The sequence below is a fragment of the Platichthys flesus genome, chromosome 12 (assembly GCF_949316205.1).
Source record: "Platichthys flesus chromosome 12, fPlaFle2.1, whole genome shotgun sequence".
Taxonomy (NCBI): domain Eukaryota; kingdom Metazoa; phylum Chordata; class Actinopteri; order Pleuronectiformes; family Pleuronectidae; genus Platichthys; species Platichthys flesus.
This window is the reverse complement of record NC_084956.1, coordinates 12,502,410-12,525,436: the sequence shown is the minus strand read 5'-3', so window position 1 is coordinate 12,525,436 and position 23,027 is coordinate 12,502,410. Positions and strand designations below refer to the sequence as shown.

The following is a 23,027-nucleotide window of genomic DNA, read 5'->3' as shown; positions in this document are numbered from 1 at the left end:
CCTTGAGAACCTGGGTCGATCTCGGTCAACGGGAGAAGAAGAGGCACATTGCTTCATGTCCTGTTTTGACGCGTAAACAAATGGCACTCTCGCAGCGCACACACGGAGATCACTATTTACTGAAGCGAAAAAATATGATATTGAGATAATCAGAATGGCCATTTTCATTACCGCTTAACTAAAATTTATCCTCTGCTCCTTAATGAGACAGCTTGATTAGCATCTCATAACCTTGGGGCATGAAATGGATTTTACAATGGCCGATACCATCTACGAGTTGGAGTCCAGTTCTCGGTCTATTCTGCATGTTAAAAAAAATATTTATGCTCTTGTAATTAGAAATTGAATTTGGTTTTGTAAAATGAGATAAATAATTATGTATATTTCTGCACCTGTCACTTAAAAAAAAAGAAGGTATTTTACGTCTGTCGGGTATTGACCTGAATATCTATTCTGCAGGAACAACCACAGACCACAACACATTACATTGTATTTTGTCCTTGTGGGGTGCCAGAATGTGGGAGCTTATCAGTCTTGGGTTATTGTAACCTTTAAGCAGTACAACAGCTGTGCTCTGCCCGTAGAGAAATTCCATTTTTGTCTTCCCAGAGATGTCAGAGTCCCAAAGAAAAGCCTATCATGTGAAAAGGTGTTTTGTTTAGATAAGTGGCGAAACAGTAGAGGGAGCGCAGAGTGTGAATTAAAATCAAGCACTTGTGTGATAGCATCGGAGCTGTACTTTGGGATCCCACTAATTCAGTGTTTGTGTGATGGCTCTGTCTGCCACAATGCTGCTCAGGGGGATATAATAAAGATAGAATACCTCTCTGTGAGAAAAAAAATAACAACCCTCAAGAATACACAGCGTCCTAGCTTTGAGTGAGATTCAAACAGGGTTTCCAGTAAATTGAGTCGCACTAATTTGACAAAATCAATAAAATGTCAACACACTGCATAGATTCAATAAATTGTTCGGTGCGCTGTTGATTGACAATATAGTCGTGAATTTAAGAGCATAAAAGAGAGCAACTGATTTCTGCTGGAGAAAAGCAAAACAGAAGTGAAAGAGTGACAAGAAGTTTAGAAAAAACACTTTTCCTTAACTTTATTTAGTTCTTTGTCAAGACACAGTGCAATAACTGCTTAACGAGGCTGGAGATTATTGTGGGTCGGGCAACACACATTTCCTGGTGGACCACTTACAAAGCACAGTGTGAGAAGCTGTGAAAATGGGCCTCAGTGACCTTAAATCACTGATCTTAAGATGATGTGCATTTGAGTTTATGCTATAAAAAATGAAAGCAGGCTCATATAGTGGTTAAATCTGAGTTAAGGTAACCTTAACCTTAACTTAACCCCTGGATAAGCCCCTTGTGCAGGCTTTTTGTGACACAAACATCCAGGAGTTAATTATTTCATGCAAAATTAGATGTGTTACCCTCTACAATGTTAATTACGTAGCCTACACAGGGAGCAGAGCATTCATAGTTGGGCGAAGGTGTGTGTGTGAGTCGCATTGAAATTACACCGCCGAATACAAAGTGGCGGTTGAGTTTCTGGGGTTGAGTGTTCTACGGTTTCAGTTCTGCTTATTTACTAATTCTCTGGCATCTCTGTTTCCTTCAGACCAACGGAGAGTGTTACTAATCGGATCATGTTGGAGTTTGAGCTGATAGAGGTTGAATAGCAATTACAGTTTCAACTCAATTTAAATATGACGCTGAGGCTGCCGGAGATGTGATACTACCAAGCGGACCAATCACAGCTCTGGCAGTCAGCATCGCCTTGTTGCGGCATTACACTTTTGGCGAGGTGCACTTCAGGGTACAGTGTAGGGCTTGGCTTAGGGTACACATCTAAATATAGGCTACAGCGTAGCTTCGAGGCAGAAACATGACTTGGGCTTTAGGGTTAGGCATTAAGTTCTGATGGTTGAGGTGAGGGTAAGGGCCTAGGGAGTGCAGTGTCCTCACTAAGAAGATCTACAAACATGTGTGTGTAAGTGAGTGTGTGTGGGCCATCTGGGCGACATGTTTACATATTAATGTGTATTGGGTCATCTCTGTTAGCACATCCTGTTCCTGTTTGTCATGATAAAGACACCAAGATCTATGTTATTTTGTCACCAAATGCAAATTGGCACACATTTTATGTTTTGTATATTATCTTATTTCATTGTGCTCCTCTGTTAATATTTCAATACACATATGGTGCGTCCCAATCCAGAGATTACTGCTTGCATATATCTGATGTTTTCTTGATTTTTTTGTACATGTTTTAATTCATACCTTAATAATGGATACCAGTGATTTACATTAACACTGACAAACAGCCTCTCCCTAAACTCTCAGTTGATTTGGTTTTTCTTTCTGAAAAGCTCGGCAGATGAACAGTAAATCTCCACCGCTTGTCAGACAAGAACCAAACAACCACTCATCCGCTTTCTTTAACGTCTGCCGAGTCCATAGGACACACTCCCCCGACAGACTCTCAGCCCAGTCATCCCTAGTTGTCATCAAAGTATAAACCTCTACCTGAGGCTTTAATCCTCCTATCAGACAGGACCTGGACTTTCCCAATAGCACAGCTCGCTAACCCGGCAGAAAGTGCCTCAGGACATGTGCAAATCTCGACTGGCCTCAGTGCACTCCCTTAAAGGTCGGCCACACTGCACATTTAACATACTGAGAGCTAGAAACATATAGAATCATTGCGAGTTTGCCTCAGTTTTTATTTACGTGAGTGCATCCTTTCATCTTTGCCGTTTATTTGCCCTTGTCTCTGGAAAAAGCATCCTGCACTTCCATTTCTATCACTTATTTGCTTTAAGTGAAGCTAGTATGTTAATCCTTGAGCACAGCCAGGGCTTTCTGATAGCGAGTCACTGTTGTTGATATCTGGCATAAACATGCATCTTGGATGGTCAGAAGAGGACGGATCCCCAGATGTGAATGCAGCGAAGACACATGGAGGATGCATTGAGATTTGATCACGAATGTGGTCTGGGCCCGGGGGTTTCCAAACTTTTTCCGCCCAAGGCAAAGCGCAGGGCAGGGCAGGCCAGAATCTCAGGGCACACCTGTATTCTTATTCATGCAAAACCCTTGTTATCATCCATTCCTACCTACGTTTCTCTCTATCTTTTGAGTCGCTCTCCTTCACACTTGCTGTCAATCAAGGTCTTTGATGTGTCACTCAGCACATAGTTTAGTCGGCTCAAAATTTTTCACTATGCCTTTTGGCACTGCAGTAATACACCTGTTATACATTTTCTTGACAGTACACATATGCATTGGTCATTTTTTGCCTAGGGCTGAGTTTGATTCCATTTGATTTGTTCGAACATCAATCTGGTTAAGGATATTTCAGTGTACAATCATTTTGCTGGGATATGAAAGAAATTCTCAGAGAAGGCACCATCTAACTTGGTGCCTTCTCAAAAAACATTGAGGTAGGCCCTTCACAATAATCAATGTTGTGTGTGTGTGTGTGTTTGTGTGTCCGCTTGTCACATGTCTTTAATGATGTGTCTCATAAACTCGGAAGCAAATCAATCAAACAAAGTAAATGTCAGTGCTGTTCAGCTCCTAATAACTTGTGACGAGTGTCGGTGTTTAAAATAAATACCTCTGAAATAAGCAATGTTTAGATTTTTTCTCCTCTTTTAATTCAGGTATGGTAAATGTGTTGCAAAATTCATATAGAGAACCAGCCACAAGCAGGGCCTGTCTGTAGTGGCTGTGACAGAGCTCAGCGTACTGCATCTTAAAAGTACTCTACACTGTTTCAGCATTGCACTCAAAAGACCCTGGTGGACAAATCAAATCAACGCAGCATAACCAAAGATATTGCCTTTTTATTCCACAGAGTCCTCCTACATTACCCACAATGCATCGCAGTCAGTAATTGAGGTGTTAGTTAGCTGCTCGCCGAAATGAGCAGCCAGCAGAGGTCCTGGTAAACTTGTTTCTTTCTAAACCCACACCACCAGATTCTTGATGTTGATCCAACCAGCATTGACTCAAGTGACATCACTGGAGGCCATTTATCATATAACACACAGCTCCCTGTGAGGCCACAAAAGGCTTTTATACAACCTGTTATTCATATATGCAGGGCTACGCTACACCCCGAGACCCGTAAACAGACTTTGATGCATGGAGGAATGGATTTTCCCTCACAAGAAAATGGAAAAGCAAATACATACAAATAGACAAATCAAAAAAAGATTGAGGAGCACATTCACCAGTTTGACGGCACATTTGCAACACAATGAAACATGCTGCAAATACATAAAAATGCTGTTGTTCCAAACAAAACAGAAAAGTTTCAAAGGAAGGATATAAAGGGAAAGCTTTTTGCTTCTTTTCTGTATTTCCTGAAAATATCTGTATTTTGTACTGCCTCAGGATTTGTGTTGTCAAATTGGGGAAAGTGCCCCAAAAAATCCTTCAAAAACATTCTTTCATAAATCCCTGTGAAGAATCAGGCTCTTCAGGTCAGTTTTCATACATATTCTTCTTATGTGTGTGGGTCAACGTCTGAAAAGGAAGACATTTTCTTTATTACGAAAATGTGCATCATATCATATACCTACACCATCAATATTACTAAGCCAACATGATGGAAAATCATACAAACCACTTATACAATGACAACTTTACAAATGAGAGTTGAAAACAACTCGAAGTGAACTTGAACAAATTTGGAGGCAATATCATCGCTGAAGGACATATTTCATATAAAGAGAATTCTCACCTCAGTTGTACATAAAGTTGAAAATATGAAAAAATGAATAACTGAAACTTCAAACTCTGTACCAGTGAGAAAAAATATTCATGTATCCATTGTACCTCTCACTGACTCTTGGCTAGTGTTTGATACAGTAAATCCATCAAATGAAGAATTGACAGAGACCTGTCGGCCAATAAGAAGTGAGCAGTCCCACATACTTAATTGGTCAGGTCTACGTTCTGATGAAATAAATCAAAAAATGGAATAAAACATTTGATTAGCTGAAAATAATAAATTACGACACTCACTGACCTTCAGCTAAGTTGTGCCTCACCACTCAAAATGGAGAACTGTTTAGGATAATATAGTACCAATTGTCTAGACCGGGCGACCCCTGTGCTCAAAGGCCTCAAGCATACGTATCGGTTGTGAGGTCTTCATAAACCTGGTGTTTAACTATGAATATGCAGATGAATATGTTTGATTTTAATCTGCACAAAAGCGCTTGATTAATTGTTTGTCCTTCACACGTTGTGGAATCAAAAATAAGAGGATCAGTTCACGCACTGAATATTTGTTCAGCGTCTTAAATGTGTTGTGCATAATTGTTGCATTCACAACACCCCTTCCTTCCAATATCTGCATACTTATCAGCGTTGAGGCTACGGGGGGGGGGGGGGGGGGGGGGGGGGGCACATAACATCATTTCAGACCTCATTTAACATCGTATCGTGCCCCTTTCCGGAGCCCAAATTGCTCACCATGGAGCAGTAGAGTGGCTCCAGACATTCATTAGCTAAATGAAAACAGGCCACTCTTCTTCTACCGCCCACCGAGTGTGTTCTCGACACCATCATCTCCTCCGCTCCCTGCTGCCGGCTATAGGAGAGTCCTGTCAACGCAAGTGACGTGACGGAAGGTGTCCACAAAAGGTGCCTTAATCGTTCAGATCAGAGGACAGAGAGAGGACGGTTGGGAAGCATGGTTGTTTTTGTTTTTCTGTTGGACGGTGTCATCTTGGTGCCCTTGGCGCCGCCCTCACCTCAAGATTGAACATTCGCTCCTGATTTTAATCATGTTCACGAAATAAGCTGAGTGTGCGTTTGTCGCCGTGAGTTGCAGCAGACACACAGCTGGCAGAGGAGTTATTAGCTGCTTAGCCACAGTGGGAGAGGCTGCTTTGTGGAAAGGTTAATATCATTTTAGGGTTGGCCAGAGTGTGTTGTGGTGGATGGGTGACCACCTGTTCAGCACTGGAGGTGGTCCCCCATCATCTCGTCCAACACTTGAAGGTCAAACCCTCTATTACAATAAAACAAGCACTGAAACGGCGTGAGATGTCCTTTATGCATGGCCTTTATGAGTTTGTTTCTTCTAGGGAAAGTTTAAGGACTTTATTTGAAGGATAGTGCAAGTTTAATGGTGTAAAAAAAGGTTGCAGCATCGTTATGGTTCAGAGGGGTTGTACTTAGTTTCTTAATGAATCAGGAGTTTTTGGGGTAAAACATGCATCTAACCAATCTCCACTCTTCACATCTCTCAATCCCCTTAAAAGCCGCCTGCGTGTGTAAGAAGCAGAGAGTGTCTGTGTTGTGTATTTGCCTATGTACGTGCACATTTTTCTGTTTTGAATATTCACCCTTAAACATAATACACCCACTGGTTTGTGTTGGTTGATTGCACAAAAGCTTTCTGCTGCCTCAAGATAGTAATGCACCAAAATGAACAGTTAAGGCCACCACACACATGGGAACACAGACAGCCACAAGTGCTTTTGCTATTTTAATTTGAATGGCACTTAGTACAGTACATACCGTAGCCAGGGCCCAACAGTTCCCTTAAATTAAATCAAACCAAAACCAAACTCATAGATATAAGCCCTTTTAATATGCCAAAAAAAATATTTCATTGAGACGTATTAATTATTCCCTGTGAAAATGTCAAAAAATACCCAATTATGCAATGCTGTAGAAAGTGAAAAAAATTGTCCTCCATCCGCTCCTTTGTTCAGATCTGTACCAAAAAATAAATGTGTTCATTGTCGGCTCCTGTCACATCCTTCCACAAAGTTTCATAGAAATCCTTTCAGTGGTTTTGTGTTATCTTTTGTGTTAACAAAAAGGACGCTGAAAAATGACAACAGTGTCGGTCTGAAACCAGGTGAGACTGTTACATTGTTCTTTGCATTTGTCTTAATGGCCCTAAGTCCGTTTTGCTCATCTTCTGGGTGATCTCCTGCTCATTTTCTGGAAAAAGGCTCCATTTGACTACAGTTGCGTTATGACTTTCACCTCCCAGATTCATCTGCACTAATCTCAGCAGCGTTGCGCCTGAAACAACCTGGAGCTACTGATCTCAATATGAACACTAGCCTGTGCACAGTGAGAGGGAAATGATAGTCAGAGCCCCGAGGCTTGAATCTGATAGTTTGTCATTTGGATAGTATTACTTAATTTCCCACTGGGAAGAAACTCATTATTTCTGACTTTATCTCAGCACTGACCTCTTAAACAGTTGCAGGAATGTTATTGGTTTGAGCCCATATCCCCTCCTTTTTCCTTTTTACTTGGTAGGACATGCATAACCCTAAACGCTGATAAGAGACATGACTAGCGAGGGCACAGTTCATGCAGGAGGATGGATGTATGGGTTTTTGCCAGACCACCACTGAGAGTCCCATTTACTTCCAATGTGCACATACATATAGAGCACAGTTATATTGATTTATTACAGTCCGCATTACAGCTTTTTCTCCCATGATGAATGGTGAATGGAATGTGAGATTATATTGATAATAGATGACTAATGGGCAGCACAGCATGTCTTATGTTTAACCTTTATATTTATATCCAAGGCATTAAGAGAAAGGCTGCTTCAGGAATACTTGCCTGGACTAATAAATCAGCCTTTTCATTATTTGTCCTCCCTCCTCTTACAAACTGCATTCTGAAAGCATTGATAAGGACTCTTTCTTCCTTTCTATCCTTTGTCACAGTTTAATTTTGTTGGGAAGCTGCTGGGACCACGGGGAAATTCCATGAAGCGATTGCAGGAGGAGACTGGGGTGAAGATGTCCATCCTCGGCAAAGGATCCATGAGGGATAAAGGCAAGGTAAGGCAGATATTGATTTATGCTGATGTATAGTTGTTTGGCTGGTCGAAGATTTAGATCAAATATAAAATGTTTACAGAAACAGAGCGGTTGAAATTCCACCAAAGCGCAGAGGAGTGTTCCAACAGACAACATCTGAGGGTAACTGAGATGAATGGCACCCGGATTAAAATGAATAGCTTTCAGTTGACAAACATATGTTTGAGATCAATTTGAATACATTTTCCCTGTGTTGTTTAATAGGATATTGTGTAATAGTCAGTTATAAATGCAAAGTACTGCATGTCTTTGTGAAAGTCATTTATCCTGCTGACTTGTGGTCCCCTGGAGCCAAACCTATCCGAGCATGTTCGCAGACAGCCGGCTGGATATGGTATTCATGCTCATAACTGGTCTCAATGTGCCCTCATAGAGTTACATTGCTATTATTACTGTACCCTCCTATTCAGACATCAAGACATGATAAAAGACTTGCAGTGTTGTCACCACTTTGGTGAAACTGAAGCTGCATTTCAATACGTTAGAAACCGCGTTGAGGGGATAATACTGCGGAAGCTGTTACAGCCACTTTAAACATATCAATGCGGTTTTGGTCGTCACCTGTGTATGTTAACTGACACGGCACATGGTGTCAGTTGTAAGAAGACTCTCACCCCAATATGTATATATAAATAACCATGCCTACACTACATATATATACTGTATGAATGCAAGCTTGTATGTTGTCTTTACCATTTTTTACAACATCCAATAATATTCAATTTTAAAAGGCATAGCCAACTAAGTCATACAAAATTGAAAAAACACACTCACACACACGTATATCTTACATATGTACATACCTACATGCATGTATATATATGCAAAATATACAGTCAACTTAATGAAGCTATTATTTAATGATAATTGTTTGACATAGTAATAGGTAAAAACAACAATAACCTTTCACATGGATTTCCATTAAATGCAAAGCTGAAATTATTCATCATGAAAGTGATTGAAAGCCCTGAACCACTTCTTTACCATCAACATGTTCCTTAGTCATGAGCAAGAGTTAATATAACAATCTGGCTTACTGCCCCTAAGACTATTCAGTTTTGTCATGTGCTGCATTTGTCTTCAGTTTTTAAAATGAAAGAATAGAGAGGTTGAATAATGTTCATACGAGCCGAGCTGTCAGAAACACGTCAGTATTTTACCTGCATGCAGTGCTTAGTCTGCTATTCTGCACCGCACAGCATGCATGATGACAGCATGTCAGTTTCAGTCTGACAGAGACACATGCTGTGTGCAGCACTGAGGAAAAATAATGGACCCTTAGCGGTTGTCTCTCCCCAAAGGGTGGCTGTGTAACGATTGGATTAGGCTCAGTGTTTTCAGCCTGTGATATTGATTTTGCGTACAGTCTGACTCTGAACTGGTCTGAAAGACCGACAAGCCCGAGACTGAACGTTGTGAATGAAAGGCTGGCTGCCATTCAGAGCGGCCGGTCACACGGCCGTGTGGCACAGAGATAACTCAAGTCCCATTACACGTGAAAGCACATTGACATCACACATTTCTGCCACACAAGACATCCCGTGTCACAGAGGGGTGCATCAGACCTGCAGCTGGAGGTAGAACCAACTCACAATAGACCATATGGTGAATAGCACACCTTGAGCCCAGGTTTTATCCTGTTTAACACTGTGCTGAGTCACGGTGCTAAAACAAAGTCCTCATTTCACCTCTCTGATGCTAGACTTTGAACAAGTCAAAGCCAGCACTCCACGGTTGGAGAGAATGTATATTTCTGAGTTCCTGTCGTCCTTACAGCAGTGCTCTGCAAACTTATAGTATTGATTGACTGAAAACCAGGCACACTGTAGCCATTGTGACTGATGTATGTCTATCTCTTTCCGAGGTAAAACAATCTCTCACTTCAATGACAAAGTATTGAAACAACTGAGAGACACATTTGGATCTGATCCGTAATGACCCATGCTCTCTGACAGAGACTGTGAAACCTGCTGAAATTTTCTGGCAATTTTTAATTAAAGCGGACTTTTCCCAGAGGGCAGAGAACAGCCCTGTGATGCAAGGACAGACGGTTGAGTCCCCAGCTTGGCTGAGTGCATGACTGTCTGAATCAAGGCGTTCTTAAAGCAAGACGCTCATCGCCCAACTTCTTAACAGCAGCTGCGTGTGTGGCTGGGACCACTAGAGGGAACATCTCCACTCCAAGTTTGACATCACCTCGGATTACTTGGTAGTGGAGAATGGATATTGTGATTTGACTGGTTCCTTTGAAAACACAGTGAAAACTGCCCCTCATACTAATCACCCAAACAGAGCAGTCATTTTTTTGGATTGTGGAAAGTGATATTCAGCCAAGGAATTAATAATCTAATAGTAAGGATGTGTTATTTTCCAAGAAGAACACTCTATAACCACGCCAACACTGCTCATTAGTACACCAATGCTTTGTTTAGCAGGTATTCAGTAAGTGAAACATGTGAAAATCAGGATGCTTAAAGTTTCAACGTTTTGAGAAAAGCCACCAGCACAAACCCACCAGCAAACATCCTCTGGGTATCAGGAACCCCCATACGATACTTCCTCCAGATAGTTCCGTCTCGATCAAAGTGGTGTCCCAGCTTTCTACTGGTTCTCATAGTCTTCATCAGTGGAGTGAGTCTGCAACACGCATGTGTGTAGCAGTATTAATGATGGTCTGTTCTGTTGTCTACTCAACTGTCCCTGTGAGGACCTGAATGGAGTGTTGGCATCGGTAGGCTTCTGTGCACCTGGGCTTATCCTATTACAACAATTGGAAATGTCTGCTGTGAAAAAGATGTTACATCACTACAATTAATTTGCACCATTAAGGGTTATTAAGTTATTATAGTAGTTACAAGTAATGTGAGTAGCGACGCCTCCCTCTTCTCCTGTCCCAACTAACCTGTCATAACACTTTATTACATTTCTTAACGTATCATAATCTCTTTAACATAACATTTCGAAATAGATTTGTCACCTGTCACAACCTTATTAACCTGTCAAAACTCGCCATAACATCAATAACCTGTGAAAACTTCTCTAAGACTGTAATAATATGATCAACTTGTCAAAACCTTTCATAATCTGTCATAACCATATGTGCCAGAATATTTCACAAACTTTCATATCCTTACTCACCTATTTAAACTCATAATCTCTCATTAGATTTTAGATTTAGATTCAACTTTACTGTCATTGCACAGTAAGATTAAGATGCATTTATTCATCCCAAACACATGCACAGACATGCAAAGGCACATTCATGCAGGTAGGGAAATTAAACCTCTGATTTTGACCCATCTGGTGCAGGACACACAGAGCAGTGATCGACCATGTACAGCGCTCGGGGAGCAGATGTTTAGGGAGTAAGGTGCCTTGCTCAGGGGTAGGGAGAATCCTCTTGGATTTTTGGACAGATCCTGGTTCGTCTTTTGTTGTCTCTCCTTGGAGTCGAACCAGAGACCTTCTCTGCCCATAGTCCAAGTTTTCTGCCGTTAGACCACCACCCAGTACTTATACAATGAAATGCAATAAATATAGTTCCCATACCGGGAGTCGAACCCGGGCCGCCTGGGTGAAAACCAGGAATCCTAACCGCTAGACCATATGGGACCAGTAACCACATGCATTTAGCACATGTTCTTAAATGACTTATAAATGTGATGTCTGTAAATTGAAACATGTCCGGGAACTGTTTTAATGCGATGCCAACAGAGCATTCTCTACAAATTCACAAGATCTCATATCACAAAATGCATTTTCTATAAGAAAGACATTCAACAGTATCCCTAGTGCCAGACCGACTGGGCTCTCTATAGAGTCGTTTTTTTATGTGAGTTGGTTTCTGCGGTTGTTGGATGAGCTGTAATTATTCTGCTGAAGTTAACTTATTACTTCACTTAAGTGAGTCTTCCCATCGCTCACAATTTTTTTTTGAATGTGTCTCCCTGCTGATGAACGTAGCGATTGCTCAAGTGTCTTTTTGTCTTAAAGCTGAATCATAAATATTAGCGAGGGTTGTGCCCGGCATGTCAAATACTGGGCTTGTGATGACAGGAGGGAAAAAAAAGATGGAGTTGTGTGTCAGTGACATCAAAACCTCTTCAATCTCACAAAATAACTTCGGAGCAGAGTTAGTTCATCCGCCGAGATAAATCACACCAGCAGCATGGCTGCAGGGCGTCAGTCAGTCTACCACTTTGGTCCAGACTCAAAGAGTGGATGGATTGCAATGGAATTTTGTGCAGGTATTCTTGGTCCATATGGGGTGAATCCTATACTGTGTTTTGTGATCCCTGACTTTTTTCTCATCTAGCTGTAGAGTGCATCTCTCTGCCAAGGTCCAACAATCCTCTTATGAAACCACATTTTAATTCTCTAGATGTGGATTTTTATTCGAGTTTTTCGTGATCCAAGAATATTTCTTTAAAATGGAATGGCTTCTTCCCTGACTCCTGCAGCATCCTCCCATCAAGATGTGTGCTAATCTGTTTAGCGGTTTTTGCACAATACAGCTAAATGACAGACAAACAAAATGAAAACATTACCTCCTTGGCAGAGGATCTACCATTACAGAACATTGTCTTTACTTTGTCTTCAGGGATCAATAGCGAACAATACATCAGTCTGTATGGATGCTTTTCATGTGAACTCTGGATTCTCTTACAATTCCTTCCCTTGCTCTCTCTTTTTTTTTTCACAGGAAGAAGAACTGAGGAAAGGCGGGGAGGCCAAATACGCCCACTTGAGTAATGATCTGCACGTTTTAATTGAAGTCTTCGCTCCACCTGGAGAGGCCTATTCCCGCATGAGTCACGCCTTGGAGGAGATCAAAAAATTCTTAGTCCCAGTAAGTTTATGACTCCGCCTTGTTCATTCCTCCTAATTTTGAATTCCCATGTCACATTATGAACATCAGTCATCACCGCTGGCGTGATCATTCCTCCATCCGCCTTGTTAACACAAAGCAAAGAAGCATCTGGGCTTTCCGGTGCTCTCAGGAGTATCCAGGGTTTGTTTACGTGGACCTAAGATATAGGAGGGACGTTTTTAACCGCATTACAACTGCTGCTCTACACTCACTGCCCGTACTTACAAATGAAAACTAATGTATTCAGCAATTAAAGTGCAGTATGGAACAAGTTGCGAGACTCCAGCAACTTACAGCCTGGAGAACTTAGCAATAATTAATGTGCATGTTGTGTGCTCTCGCTGAGTCAAAGCCGTAAATATTAATCAAGCTTTGCAAATACGACAAGCCTAATCGAGGAATTGTGCTGCTCGAGTCTACTTTATGGACTTCATGCATCTTCCTATCCCGCGCTGATGTTCTTACAAGCATATCTGCTCACTGGGCCAGGAGGATGGCGATACCGCGTCTGCGGTTAGTATCCCCATCAAAATACAAATTAGCTCGCACTGTCTGCCAAAAAACAAGTAAAGCAGTTGTTAGCTTTCAGATTCCCCTCCCTTTTTACAGGCGCTGAGCTAGTTTAAATTTACTACGACATTAGGAAAGGGAAAACAACAATGAGAGAGACAGTGTTGGCACTGACATTAACCTGTGAGTCATGACCTGTTGGTGCAGTAATTTGCATGAAAAATGGAGTCATGGCCCCTGCTGTACCACTTTGCATCCAACCAGAGCACATATTGGATCTTTTAAGAGGCTTTTTTACCTTTTAGCTGTAAATGTGCACCGGATGTGCATATTCTCAGGAATCAGCGTCCCAGCTCCCACTGTGTGATCCACACCAATCACACGTGTCAGCGGGCTCTCTTGTTCTTTCCACATCAGCAGGGCTTTTATGTGCTGCATTTGATCCTTATTTTGACTGGAAATGTGCCATCTCACAAATGTGAGTCTCAGCTCTCGCTTCAGCTGCAGCGTCTTGATTAACATTATAGAACTGAAGCCTCATATTGTCTGATCATTGGACACAGCAGCGATTGGCTGTAATACCTTCCTTTACTTATAGGTACGCACATTCAATATGCACAGACAATTTAGGCCAGGCATAACTTTGAGTCTATTTAATTTATTTATTTTGAAAATCTGCAAGTGGCACTAATGATGCAGGGCAACAAGGAAGACACTGATTCAGTCATATTTCACTGAGTGTCAAAAGGGCTGGAAATCATTACTGTGGATGGTGAGACTCATCAGTTTATCATGTTTGGAGACGTCCGAAAGTGGCAAGCGGAAGGGAACAATAATAAACTAAAACACTGTTTTACATTATTATAAATAATAATGCTAATATTGAGAGGAAATATCCTATAAAAAACTAGACAGGCAGTATAACACATTTCTCTACCAAGGTCCAGCAGTCCCTCCACTGCTAAGGAGGAAATGTTTTTGTCAGTTGGTTTTATTTTCTGTTAGTTTGTCTGCAGGATACACAACAACTTTTGGATAAATCCCCACCAAACTTGGTGAATGTGTGTGGTATGGGTCAGAGGAGAAGCTTTTTTTTGCAGATCTGGATCAGGGGACAGATCCAGTATTTTCTTTGCTTTTTTTATCACAACGAGATGGGGCAGTCAATATTCACTGATTTCCCAGGGATTCTTGGATCTTGATGAAATATAAAAAGGCACATTTGGGGTAGTGAATTCAAATGTGGTTTCATGAGGGGACTGTTGGGCCTTGGCAGAGGTATGCGCTCTCTAGAACTGTGAGAGATCAACGAAAAAGGTCAAAAACACCTTGTAATGTTACAGAAAGTGGAAAACTAAATCCTGGATCTGTCTCCTGATTGCGATCTGCACCAATGTAGTGGATTCTTCCCTTACCTACATCACCTCATTCCAAGGGTTTCCTGGTAATCTGTGGAGCAGTTTCTGTGTAATGCTGCCTACCAACAGGCAAACAAAGAAACTCAGTCTCAGATGTCCCCTCTTTTGCGGAAGTAATTAAAAACCATCTCAACAACATTATTTATATCTTGCTTCTTAATCAGACTCTATACATTCCCTGCCATACATTGTCTCTTCGTGGTGAAGTGTGAACAATGTGAGTCAGAGGAGGGGGGAAAACATCCTTCCTCCAGCTTAGTCTATGTGTCAATAAAAACATGTGAATAGAAATATCCCATGCCGTGCTTCAGCTCTCGCTCACTGCCTCAGGGATCCAACGGGTTTGCAAATAACCTGCACGTAATGTAACACAACAGGCATCTGTCAGTATCTTTAGTAACAGATGTGTCCTGCCTCTGGTGGAGAGAACCAAGGGCTTCCTGCTGTCTACCTTTTTTTTTATCGCTGCACTGTGCTTTAGGAGCCACTTCATGTGAAACAACAATCAGTGGCGGTCACGGCGATTTGATTTAGTTGAAAGTAAGCAACATGGATTTAAGAGCGTGTTAATATTGTGGACATGAATTTCTGATATTTGCAAAAGGTCGAGTGAGGGAAATGTATTCATGAGGTTGTAATTAAAGAGGAAATCTGCACATCAAAGTGAGTTCACAGGTCTTGGGATGAATTGCTGCTTGTGTTGGCTGAAGTGCGGGACTGGCGCGGCACCCTTTTCTTCCCTGTTCCTCTTTCTTCCAGTCTAACTTTGAACTATAACTCAAATTGATTCCATCTCCTCTACTGAAGTAAAAATAAAAATCATTTAATGTGGCGTCACCCCCCTGATGTCTGAAAATAAATGTCTTACCTCTATTATATAACAAAACCTGTTTCCCACTGAGCTCCCCCAGCTCACATCTACAAACCAGGAGAAAAAGATACCCAGTCTTTTCATTTGATATGGAAACGTGTCTCATGTGGCGTGTGGACAAGTCCTCCGTTATAAATCTCACGCTGTGCGACTAATGTTATTTCCAATTCGAATTTTAGATGCATAATTGGATCATTAGAGTGTATTTATTATTGTGTTATTCGTTTAGTCCGGAGCGGATTCAGAACACAGGGGCCAACAGCAGGATGAGTTTATTTCGTCAGTCAACGGAGCCACCGAGAAAACAAACTTTACTAACGAGAGCCCTCAGATCTACCGTGAAGGGGAAAATCAGACTCCAAAAATGCCTGTTAGTTCAGAGACCCAGAATGCACCAGAGAACAGGAGGAAACTCAAACATGAATTAGCAGTGGTCGGCTGTACAGGCGACTGGAGAAGGACGGGCGATCCTGCTCCCAGCTGGACGAGAGAGAGAGAGTGGCCTTGATCTGCCGGCCGAACCGAGCCTTTTGGCAGATACAGGGGGAAACAGATGCCCGAACAAGATATGTGTTATTAATTCTTTTTTTTTTAGCATAAAGTCAAACAAATTATGAGTGTTATTAAAACTGACACACGTCGGCTTGTTTTGAATGTTAATGTGGGTTGTGTGAGCCATATGCTCCAGATGAAGAAGCCCGAGCGGCGACACTAAAGGTCGGTGTGTGTTTTGTACAGATGCGTTTCATTATCTGCTTTGTCCTCCACCGCACAGACCCGCACTGTGCAGGTGCTCGGAACAATGCAGTAAAGTGTTTTGTGCTGTGGAAATGAAGGAGGTGTTGAGTTAACTTAGAAAGCGGCAGATTTAGATCTGTAATAGACAGCGATAAATCAAAATATGCAACTTCCAACTGTGGGGAGAAGTATCACGCTGTGGTTTGTTTACGCTTAAATGCAACTGGACACCGATAGCGACACCGTTTCTCCTTTAATTTAAAGTGATAGCGGCCACTTAAATGTGCAGCTATAAACTTTATTATATGACTGTTCTTTGATGAAAGGCATAATGCTGTTTTCGTCTAAATCATATTTATTCCTTTAAAATGATTAATTCTTTAAAGTCACCCGTCCTCTCCTGTCTCTCGGCTGTCTCTCTTTCTCACAAATACAAAGACACACCAGCTGGCTCAGGACCAGCGCTCTCTTCAGACACGTTGCAGCCCGTGCTGTCTCGGCAACGGAGATTAGAAACTCATGCTGGAAACTGTACATGCACACAGTAACACAACTTTACAATATTCGCATCAAGCTCCTCTACAGCTGCTGCTTCTGTGGCGCCGAGTCCACTGGCCTGTGTGCTCGGGAAGGATGAGAGCATCTCTCACTGGGCTGTTATACAAGACATCACATACATGTGTATGGAGATTTCTCAGACTGTCTTAAGCTGAATAATTGGAAATGGACGTCTTCCTGGTGTCCTTCTTGTGCTGCGAGCGACCACGAAGCATGTCTGCTTTGCTCTGTAGAGATTCCCGTTGTCTGCAATAGGTGTGAAGAGGTGAAGCTAAAAAAGGAGAAAGATGACAAAGGAAACTCAATTCACTGAGACCTGTGGCATTTGTGTGTGTTTGGGTTGCATTTGTAAAGATTCAAAACTCATTTATTGCGCGTGGTTTTACATTTCCGCAGTGGAACCATAAGTTCCTGCATGTTGCATGTCGACGTGACACAACCTGAACTGTGTGAGAGCACGTTTCTAAAGAGGCTGGTGAGGTCACTCAAGCAGACGGTGGGGGTACGACTCCCTTACATTTCAACACACAGTTCATTCATCATCACCATGTGACCCCCCATCAGCTTTTTATACAGTGTATTATATAGTGGGTCCTGAGCTCTGTCTTCTATACAGGCATGTGTGTCTCTGGATATTTCAGAGGACACATGTGATAATAGTGATCTCATCATAGCAATAACAACAGCATGGATCTGCTCCCATCATCGAAAGGCACCATTTGGAAGACAACCATTTTAGACCTTACTAGTAATCAAACGAAAAGCCAAAATATACTTTAATTGTGGCATCGATATGATTGGTTGCTCTCGGTTGTGTGCTGCACCAAGTGAAGGCGTGTCAGTCTATCTTAGTCTTGTTCAAGAGTGAGGGGAAGATGGAGACAACTTCAGCAGTAAGTGGAAGTTGAACCATTGTGACCGATGTGAAGAGAGAAGTCCAAACCTTCATATGGTCACAAGTTCTGGGTGGTGACCAAAAGTGGACAGTTTGGAGGTTTACTGAGCTCACCCAACTGGGAGGAGACCACCTTGGTGGACCCAGAACTTGATGGAGGGACGCATCAGGAGCACCCAGGAGAAGCTGGAATGTGTTTGGCTCAGGAGAGGAGCCCAACTTGGCCCTCTACCTCTGAGTCCTGAGCCTGGGAAGACAGTGATGGATGGATCTTTTGTGTTGCTTCTGTTGTAGAGAGAGTATTTTTGCAGTAAAATCACATCACTTGATGCCTCAAGGTTTTAGGGGGTGGTGGGGGCTGTGGGGGGGGACTGGCTCAACAGCATCTCTCCTGATCAAAGATCAAATCCTCTGAAATTGATCATCCAGACACTGAATTAATTGACGTCTGTATTCTTTTTCCAGAAAAATGTCTGTGGATGTAGAAACAGTTCTTTCATACAGTGAGATATAAGATGCGCAAGGCGTGAAAATCAACATAGCCTGTAATAGAAAACCTGTCTGAGAATGACCCGACCACAAGATTGATATGGAATCAATGTATAGCTAGTGTTCATGTGTTGACCCTTTAAAAGTCGAGCTTTGGCTATTTGAAGGACGTCTTGTGTGCACAAAGGTCACGCGTGGTCAGAATTAATCTCAGTCCGCAAACAGTCAGGCCCGAGAATCCTCAGCAGGGGGTTTATCTCTGTGTGCTCACGTTAGGGCCTCTGTCCACACTCCACTTTTACAAGCATTGGCACATTTGTTGTGCTTCAGATAAGCTGCCAGCTCTCCAATGAACAGCTCTGCCGGTCTCCTTCAAACCAACACAGCTCTGCATGCCTTATTATTCCATTAGCAAGAGGAGCAGTTTGTCAGATGTCAGGAAAATCCAACGTGCAAGTCTTTTTTCTTCTTCGGTGACATGTAGGTGGGAAAAAATGTCAGTTTCAAAATCTGTGCATCATCTGGTTCATGACAGGATCCTCTGACTGTAAATGAAGAGCTGTGACAAAGTGACTCCTTTCCAATTTGTTAGCAAATTCAGGCATGTAATATATTACATATAAAAAAAAGATTATGTATAAATAGACATGTGAAACATATAAATACCTAATAAAAATAAATGTAAGAATTCATATAAAAAACATATAAATATACATTTTACTATATGCATCTGCTTGGGATATTTTTGGGCTGGTTTCCTTAAAAAACAAAGAAAGAAAGAAAATGGTTTTCTCTCCATCTCCTCCCTCACTGATGCAATGTTTTAGGTGCCCTGTGGAGCTGTCTTGTTTGCATTTGTTGTTACTCACCGAGACGCGCTGTGTGCATACTCAAGGTTTAACGAGGCTGTTGGACGAATGCCTCCCTTCATTAAACATCAGCAGAGACGATTCCTCCTAAAAGATGGAAACCTGCTTGGTTTCATGTAGCCTGGCATACTGCTGCTTGGCTGTTTCAGGGATCATCCAAAGAATGGAGCCAACCACACCAAGCATAACTGTGTTTGTTCTTATCACACTCATGATAAGTGTTTGGGTTTTCCATAAGTTGGGTTTTGTTGAAACGTCATGATTGACAACTGAATAGGACCTAGTGTGTTGATCGGCGCGACTACTGCACAGACTCTGGCCCCAAATATGTCTTTAGCCCAAGATGGCAACATGCTTATGAAGGTTTATTTTGGCTTCATGGATATCGGCAGGAAGTGGAGACGGGTCATCATCTTGACATGCAGTCTTCATGTATTCATTCACATTTGAGAGAACCACTGGCAAACTTTGCTCCTCCAGCAGAGACTTAAAGTGTCAAAGTCTGCACATACATCATTCTGCACAGTGAAGCGCAAACAACCAAGTGTAGAGCGAAATGATTAGAAACAACAGAGCGGGGGGAAGCTGACAAACGGTCCTGCAGGAGAAAGATGAATTATCCCACAAGGAGATTGGTTTCCAGATTTGGTTGCTAAATTTGAGTCTGACAATAATAGAGGAGTTACTTGTCAGAGAAATTAGCTTCACAGTTTTGACTCTTTGTATGTTTTTTAGATTTTTCTCTAATAAAAAGAGTTTGATTACTTAAGATGTCAGAACTAGTCGCAGAGGAGAACTGTGATATAGTAAAGAGGGTGTAGTGAGTGGGTTCGAACAATGAGAAGGAGGGGCGTAAAAAAAGAGAAAGAAAAGGTGACACTAATTCTCCAGAATATTATATGAGCGGTACTTTTACTTGCCCAGCCATTAATGTTATCTAGTCCTTCACTTATCAGTGCACTCTGGACAGAGTCGTATCTCATGCATCAATGTGCAGTTAATATATTGGCTGGATTAATGCTCACACAAAGACGTCATTGACTCCGTGGCTGTAAAGACTAAAGGGAGAGCGATGATTAATGTGGACCAGGGGAAATTATTTTCGACTTTTATTTCACATTTATGGAATACTGTCTGTCCAAGGAAAAAGTGCTAAAGAGATTAAAAAATGTTCCGGGTGAGTTAAGTCGTTTTGAGTCGTGCCATCTAAAATCGAAGAAGACGTTAGAAAACATGGCCGTCAGAACTATTGACAAGCAAAGGAATTATTTTCCAGCCTCCATCGCTTTGTTGTCAAATAAAATCATCACATAAAACCAGTTTGTCCGGTGGAGTGAATCTCGTGGGTTCGGTTTGAAGGTGTCTGATAAATAAGCCTGTTTAGTTGTCAGCAATGACAAGATAATGAATACTGCTTTTCCCACAGCCTTATCTGCTGTGTAATGATCCAGCATTTGATAACGGGTTGAGAAAAATGCTTCAGAATCACAAGATAACGATATTCCTCACAACGTTGTTCAAGCTGTCAATTACAGGCAGCGTGTGCCTTCAAAGTCAAGGCTATTTTTGTGCTGCTTTAAAGGGAGAAGAAAGGCTTTTTGATTTTATTTCCAAATTTTTTTGTGTCTCCCTGACAAAAAGAGAATTTTTTTTTCAAAATCTTGTCCCTGTTATATTGAACATCCGGACGATAATTACTGAATTTAATCTTGATCTGTAGAAAAGAAACAGAAGCTCAAACTTGCTGTGAGCAGTGTATCTGTAGCCCGTCTAGTGGTTATTGTCTTTTTCCCAAATTACTAATCACAGTGTTCTGTGTCCAAACAGAACCAAAGAAACCGTCTTCATTGAGCATTCAGCGCTCAGAGACGCCATGTGTTGCCTCCGCGTGTCACGACAATTTGAATTCGATGACATTTGCTGCTGTTGCGAGCATCTGTTGCAGTCAGAAGACAAATGTCCTAGTCTTCCTTTATTATGACACATGTTTTTTTTTTGTGTGTGTGTGTGTGTGTTCCCGCAGGACTATAACGACGAGATCAGACAGGAGCAGCTGAGAGAGCTGTCCCTGCTGAATGGCTCCGAAGAGTCGAGCAGGGGGAGGAGTGCACCGGGAAGGGGCGCGCGGCCGGCAGCCGCAATATCCACAAGGTAAAGTACCAGTTCCAGCTGCGTGAAGAGCTGCGCTGAGAGGAGCTGAGTGTTCCCGTGGAAAACAATGACGAGGGCCTCTTGAAATTCTGAAGGTTACTATTGTTATAAAAGATCTGAGCGAGACAAAGGGACGCCCGTTCCTGCAAAGTTTTAGGATTTTTCAAAGCTGAATTTTTCCTTGTTAGTCAAAGAAATGGTTTTGTTCATCTTGAAGCATTACACCGTAACAATTTCTGTTGCACATAATATGAAATCAATATGAATTTACAGGTTCTAGCCTTTCTCCAGATATTGAGCTCCATCCACAGGTTGACAGGATAGTTTTTTTTTATCGTTTAAAAGGCCCAAGCGAAATATGGTAACATTTCAGCTTATATCAAAAATAATAATCCACTGAATATGTTTTGCTGTAATATTGATGCCCAGTATTTATCCCAGATAGCAACAAAAAAATACAAAGATTGTTAGAGAAAGAGACCATGTTGCCAAATCTCCTTTTTGACACATTGAAGTGCAGTGCTATATGACTGGAGCGGCAAGCCTCGCGCCCAATGTCACCATTGATTGATTAGATTAGTTTTGTAAATGTCCCTGAGCGCAGCATGAGTCATGACACATTTAATATTGTTTTACAGGAAGACAAACATTTATGTAGAGGGTATGATCTGTATATAGCATTTTTCTAATCTTGATGACAACTTTACAGTACAATTCATTCACCTATTCACACACACATTGATACAGTGCATCTGTGTGAACAGGGTTAGGTTTGACATGTGGAATGAGGAGGAACCGCCGAGCCTCTGGCTAGCAGGCGGCCCGCACTACCCCCTGAGCCACAGACGCCCAATGAACAAACAGTTAGTTCTGGAAAACAGGACTGAAGTGAAGACTCTCCCGTAAGCGGACGACTAGTGGAATAGCCCTTTAATTCAGCTACACAGTCACACTCAATGAGTCAGCAGCTATGACTAACACAGATTTGTCCTTTTTTTAAAGATGATGTGTCATTTCATACATTTATAGATAAAGTGATACTTAGTTTAAAGTGTTGTGAAGGACGAGTACACATTTGAATTATTGAAACATGGAAGGACAAACCTTGATGGTGGATTTTCAGAACAATTTCACAGATTTTTTTAAGGTAGCACGACCAAGATGGTAACATGCACAGTGTGCGTTCACCCAGATGATCACTTTGCAAACACAAGCAGGTTTTTCTCTCCCCATTGAATCCACCGTTATTTCTTAAGGCCATATTAAAGAAAAGTGAATCTTTCCAAGAATAATGTTGTAATATTGCAAGTATACAAAAAAATTCATGTAATCATGAAACTAAAGCTCTAATTTAATGAGAAAAAAGTCTTGTTATTGCAAAAATTAAGAAGTTGTTTAGGACTAACCAGCGAGGATCACCAAGCTCTCCGGAGTTCCCCTTCTCGAACAAAAACCTTGATTACCAATCTTATTTCTTAATAATCGGGATTCCTCCTCGACAAAAACAGCAATTGCCTCCAAGTCTGTGGTTATTTCCTCGGAAGAGACACAGTTTCCTGCAAAGGTCCTGATACTTATAAAGATGTGATGCTGATGAGCCAAAAGATGACCTATTTCATTATTTATGAAAACTATACTTAAGTGTAGCTTCACTTTTTCTCGTAAAATGTTGTTATTCTGGTAAAATGTCAACATCATCCTTTAAAAAAAGGTTGTAGCAAACTCCCCTGGCTTTCAAACTGAATGGAAGATGGTTCCATGACCAATTAGGAG

General features: G+C 41.6%; 1 protein-coding gene and 1 non-coding gene across 3 annotated transcripts in view; one reads left to right on the top strand and one right to left on the bottom strand.

Annotated features, from left to right (window-relative positions):
- khdrbs2 (KH domain containing, RNA binding, signal transduction associated 2) overlaps window positions 1-23,027 on the top strand; it is a 65,528-nt gene that overhangs the window by 19,419 nt on the left and 23,082 nt on the right. For both annotated transcript variants that reach the window (XM_062400490.1, XM_062400491.1), the window contains exons 3-5: window positions 7,730-7,846; window positions 12,588-12,734; window positions 21,127-21,254. In XM_062400490.1, the coding sequence (XP_062256474.1) occupies window positions 7,730-7,846; window positions 12,588-12,734; window positions 21,127-21,254 (392 nt within the window). The remainder of the gene's footprint in view (window positions 1-7,729; window positions 7,847-12,587; window positions 12,735-21,126; window positions 21,255-23,027) is intronic.
- On the bottom strand, window positions 11,426-11,497 carry trnae-uuc (transfer RNA glutamic acid (anticodon UUC)). Its single transcript has one exon. It is a non-coding gene; the product is annotated as a tRNA-Glu (tRNA).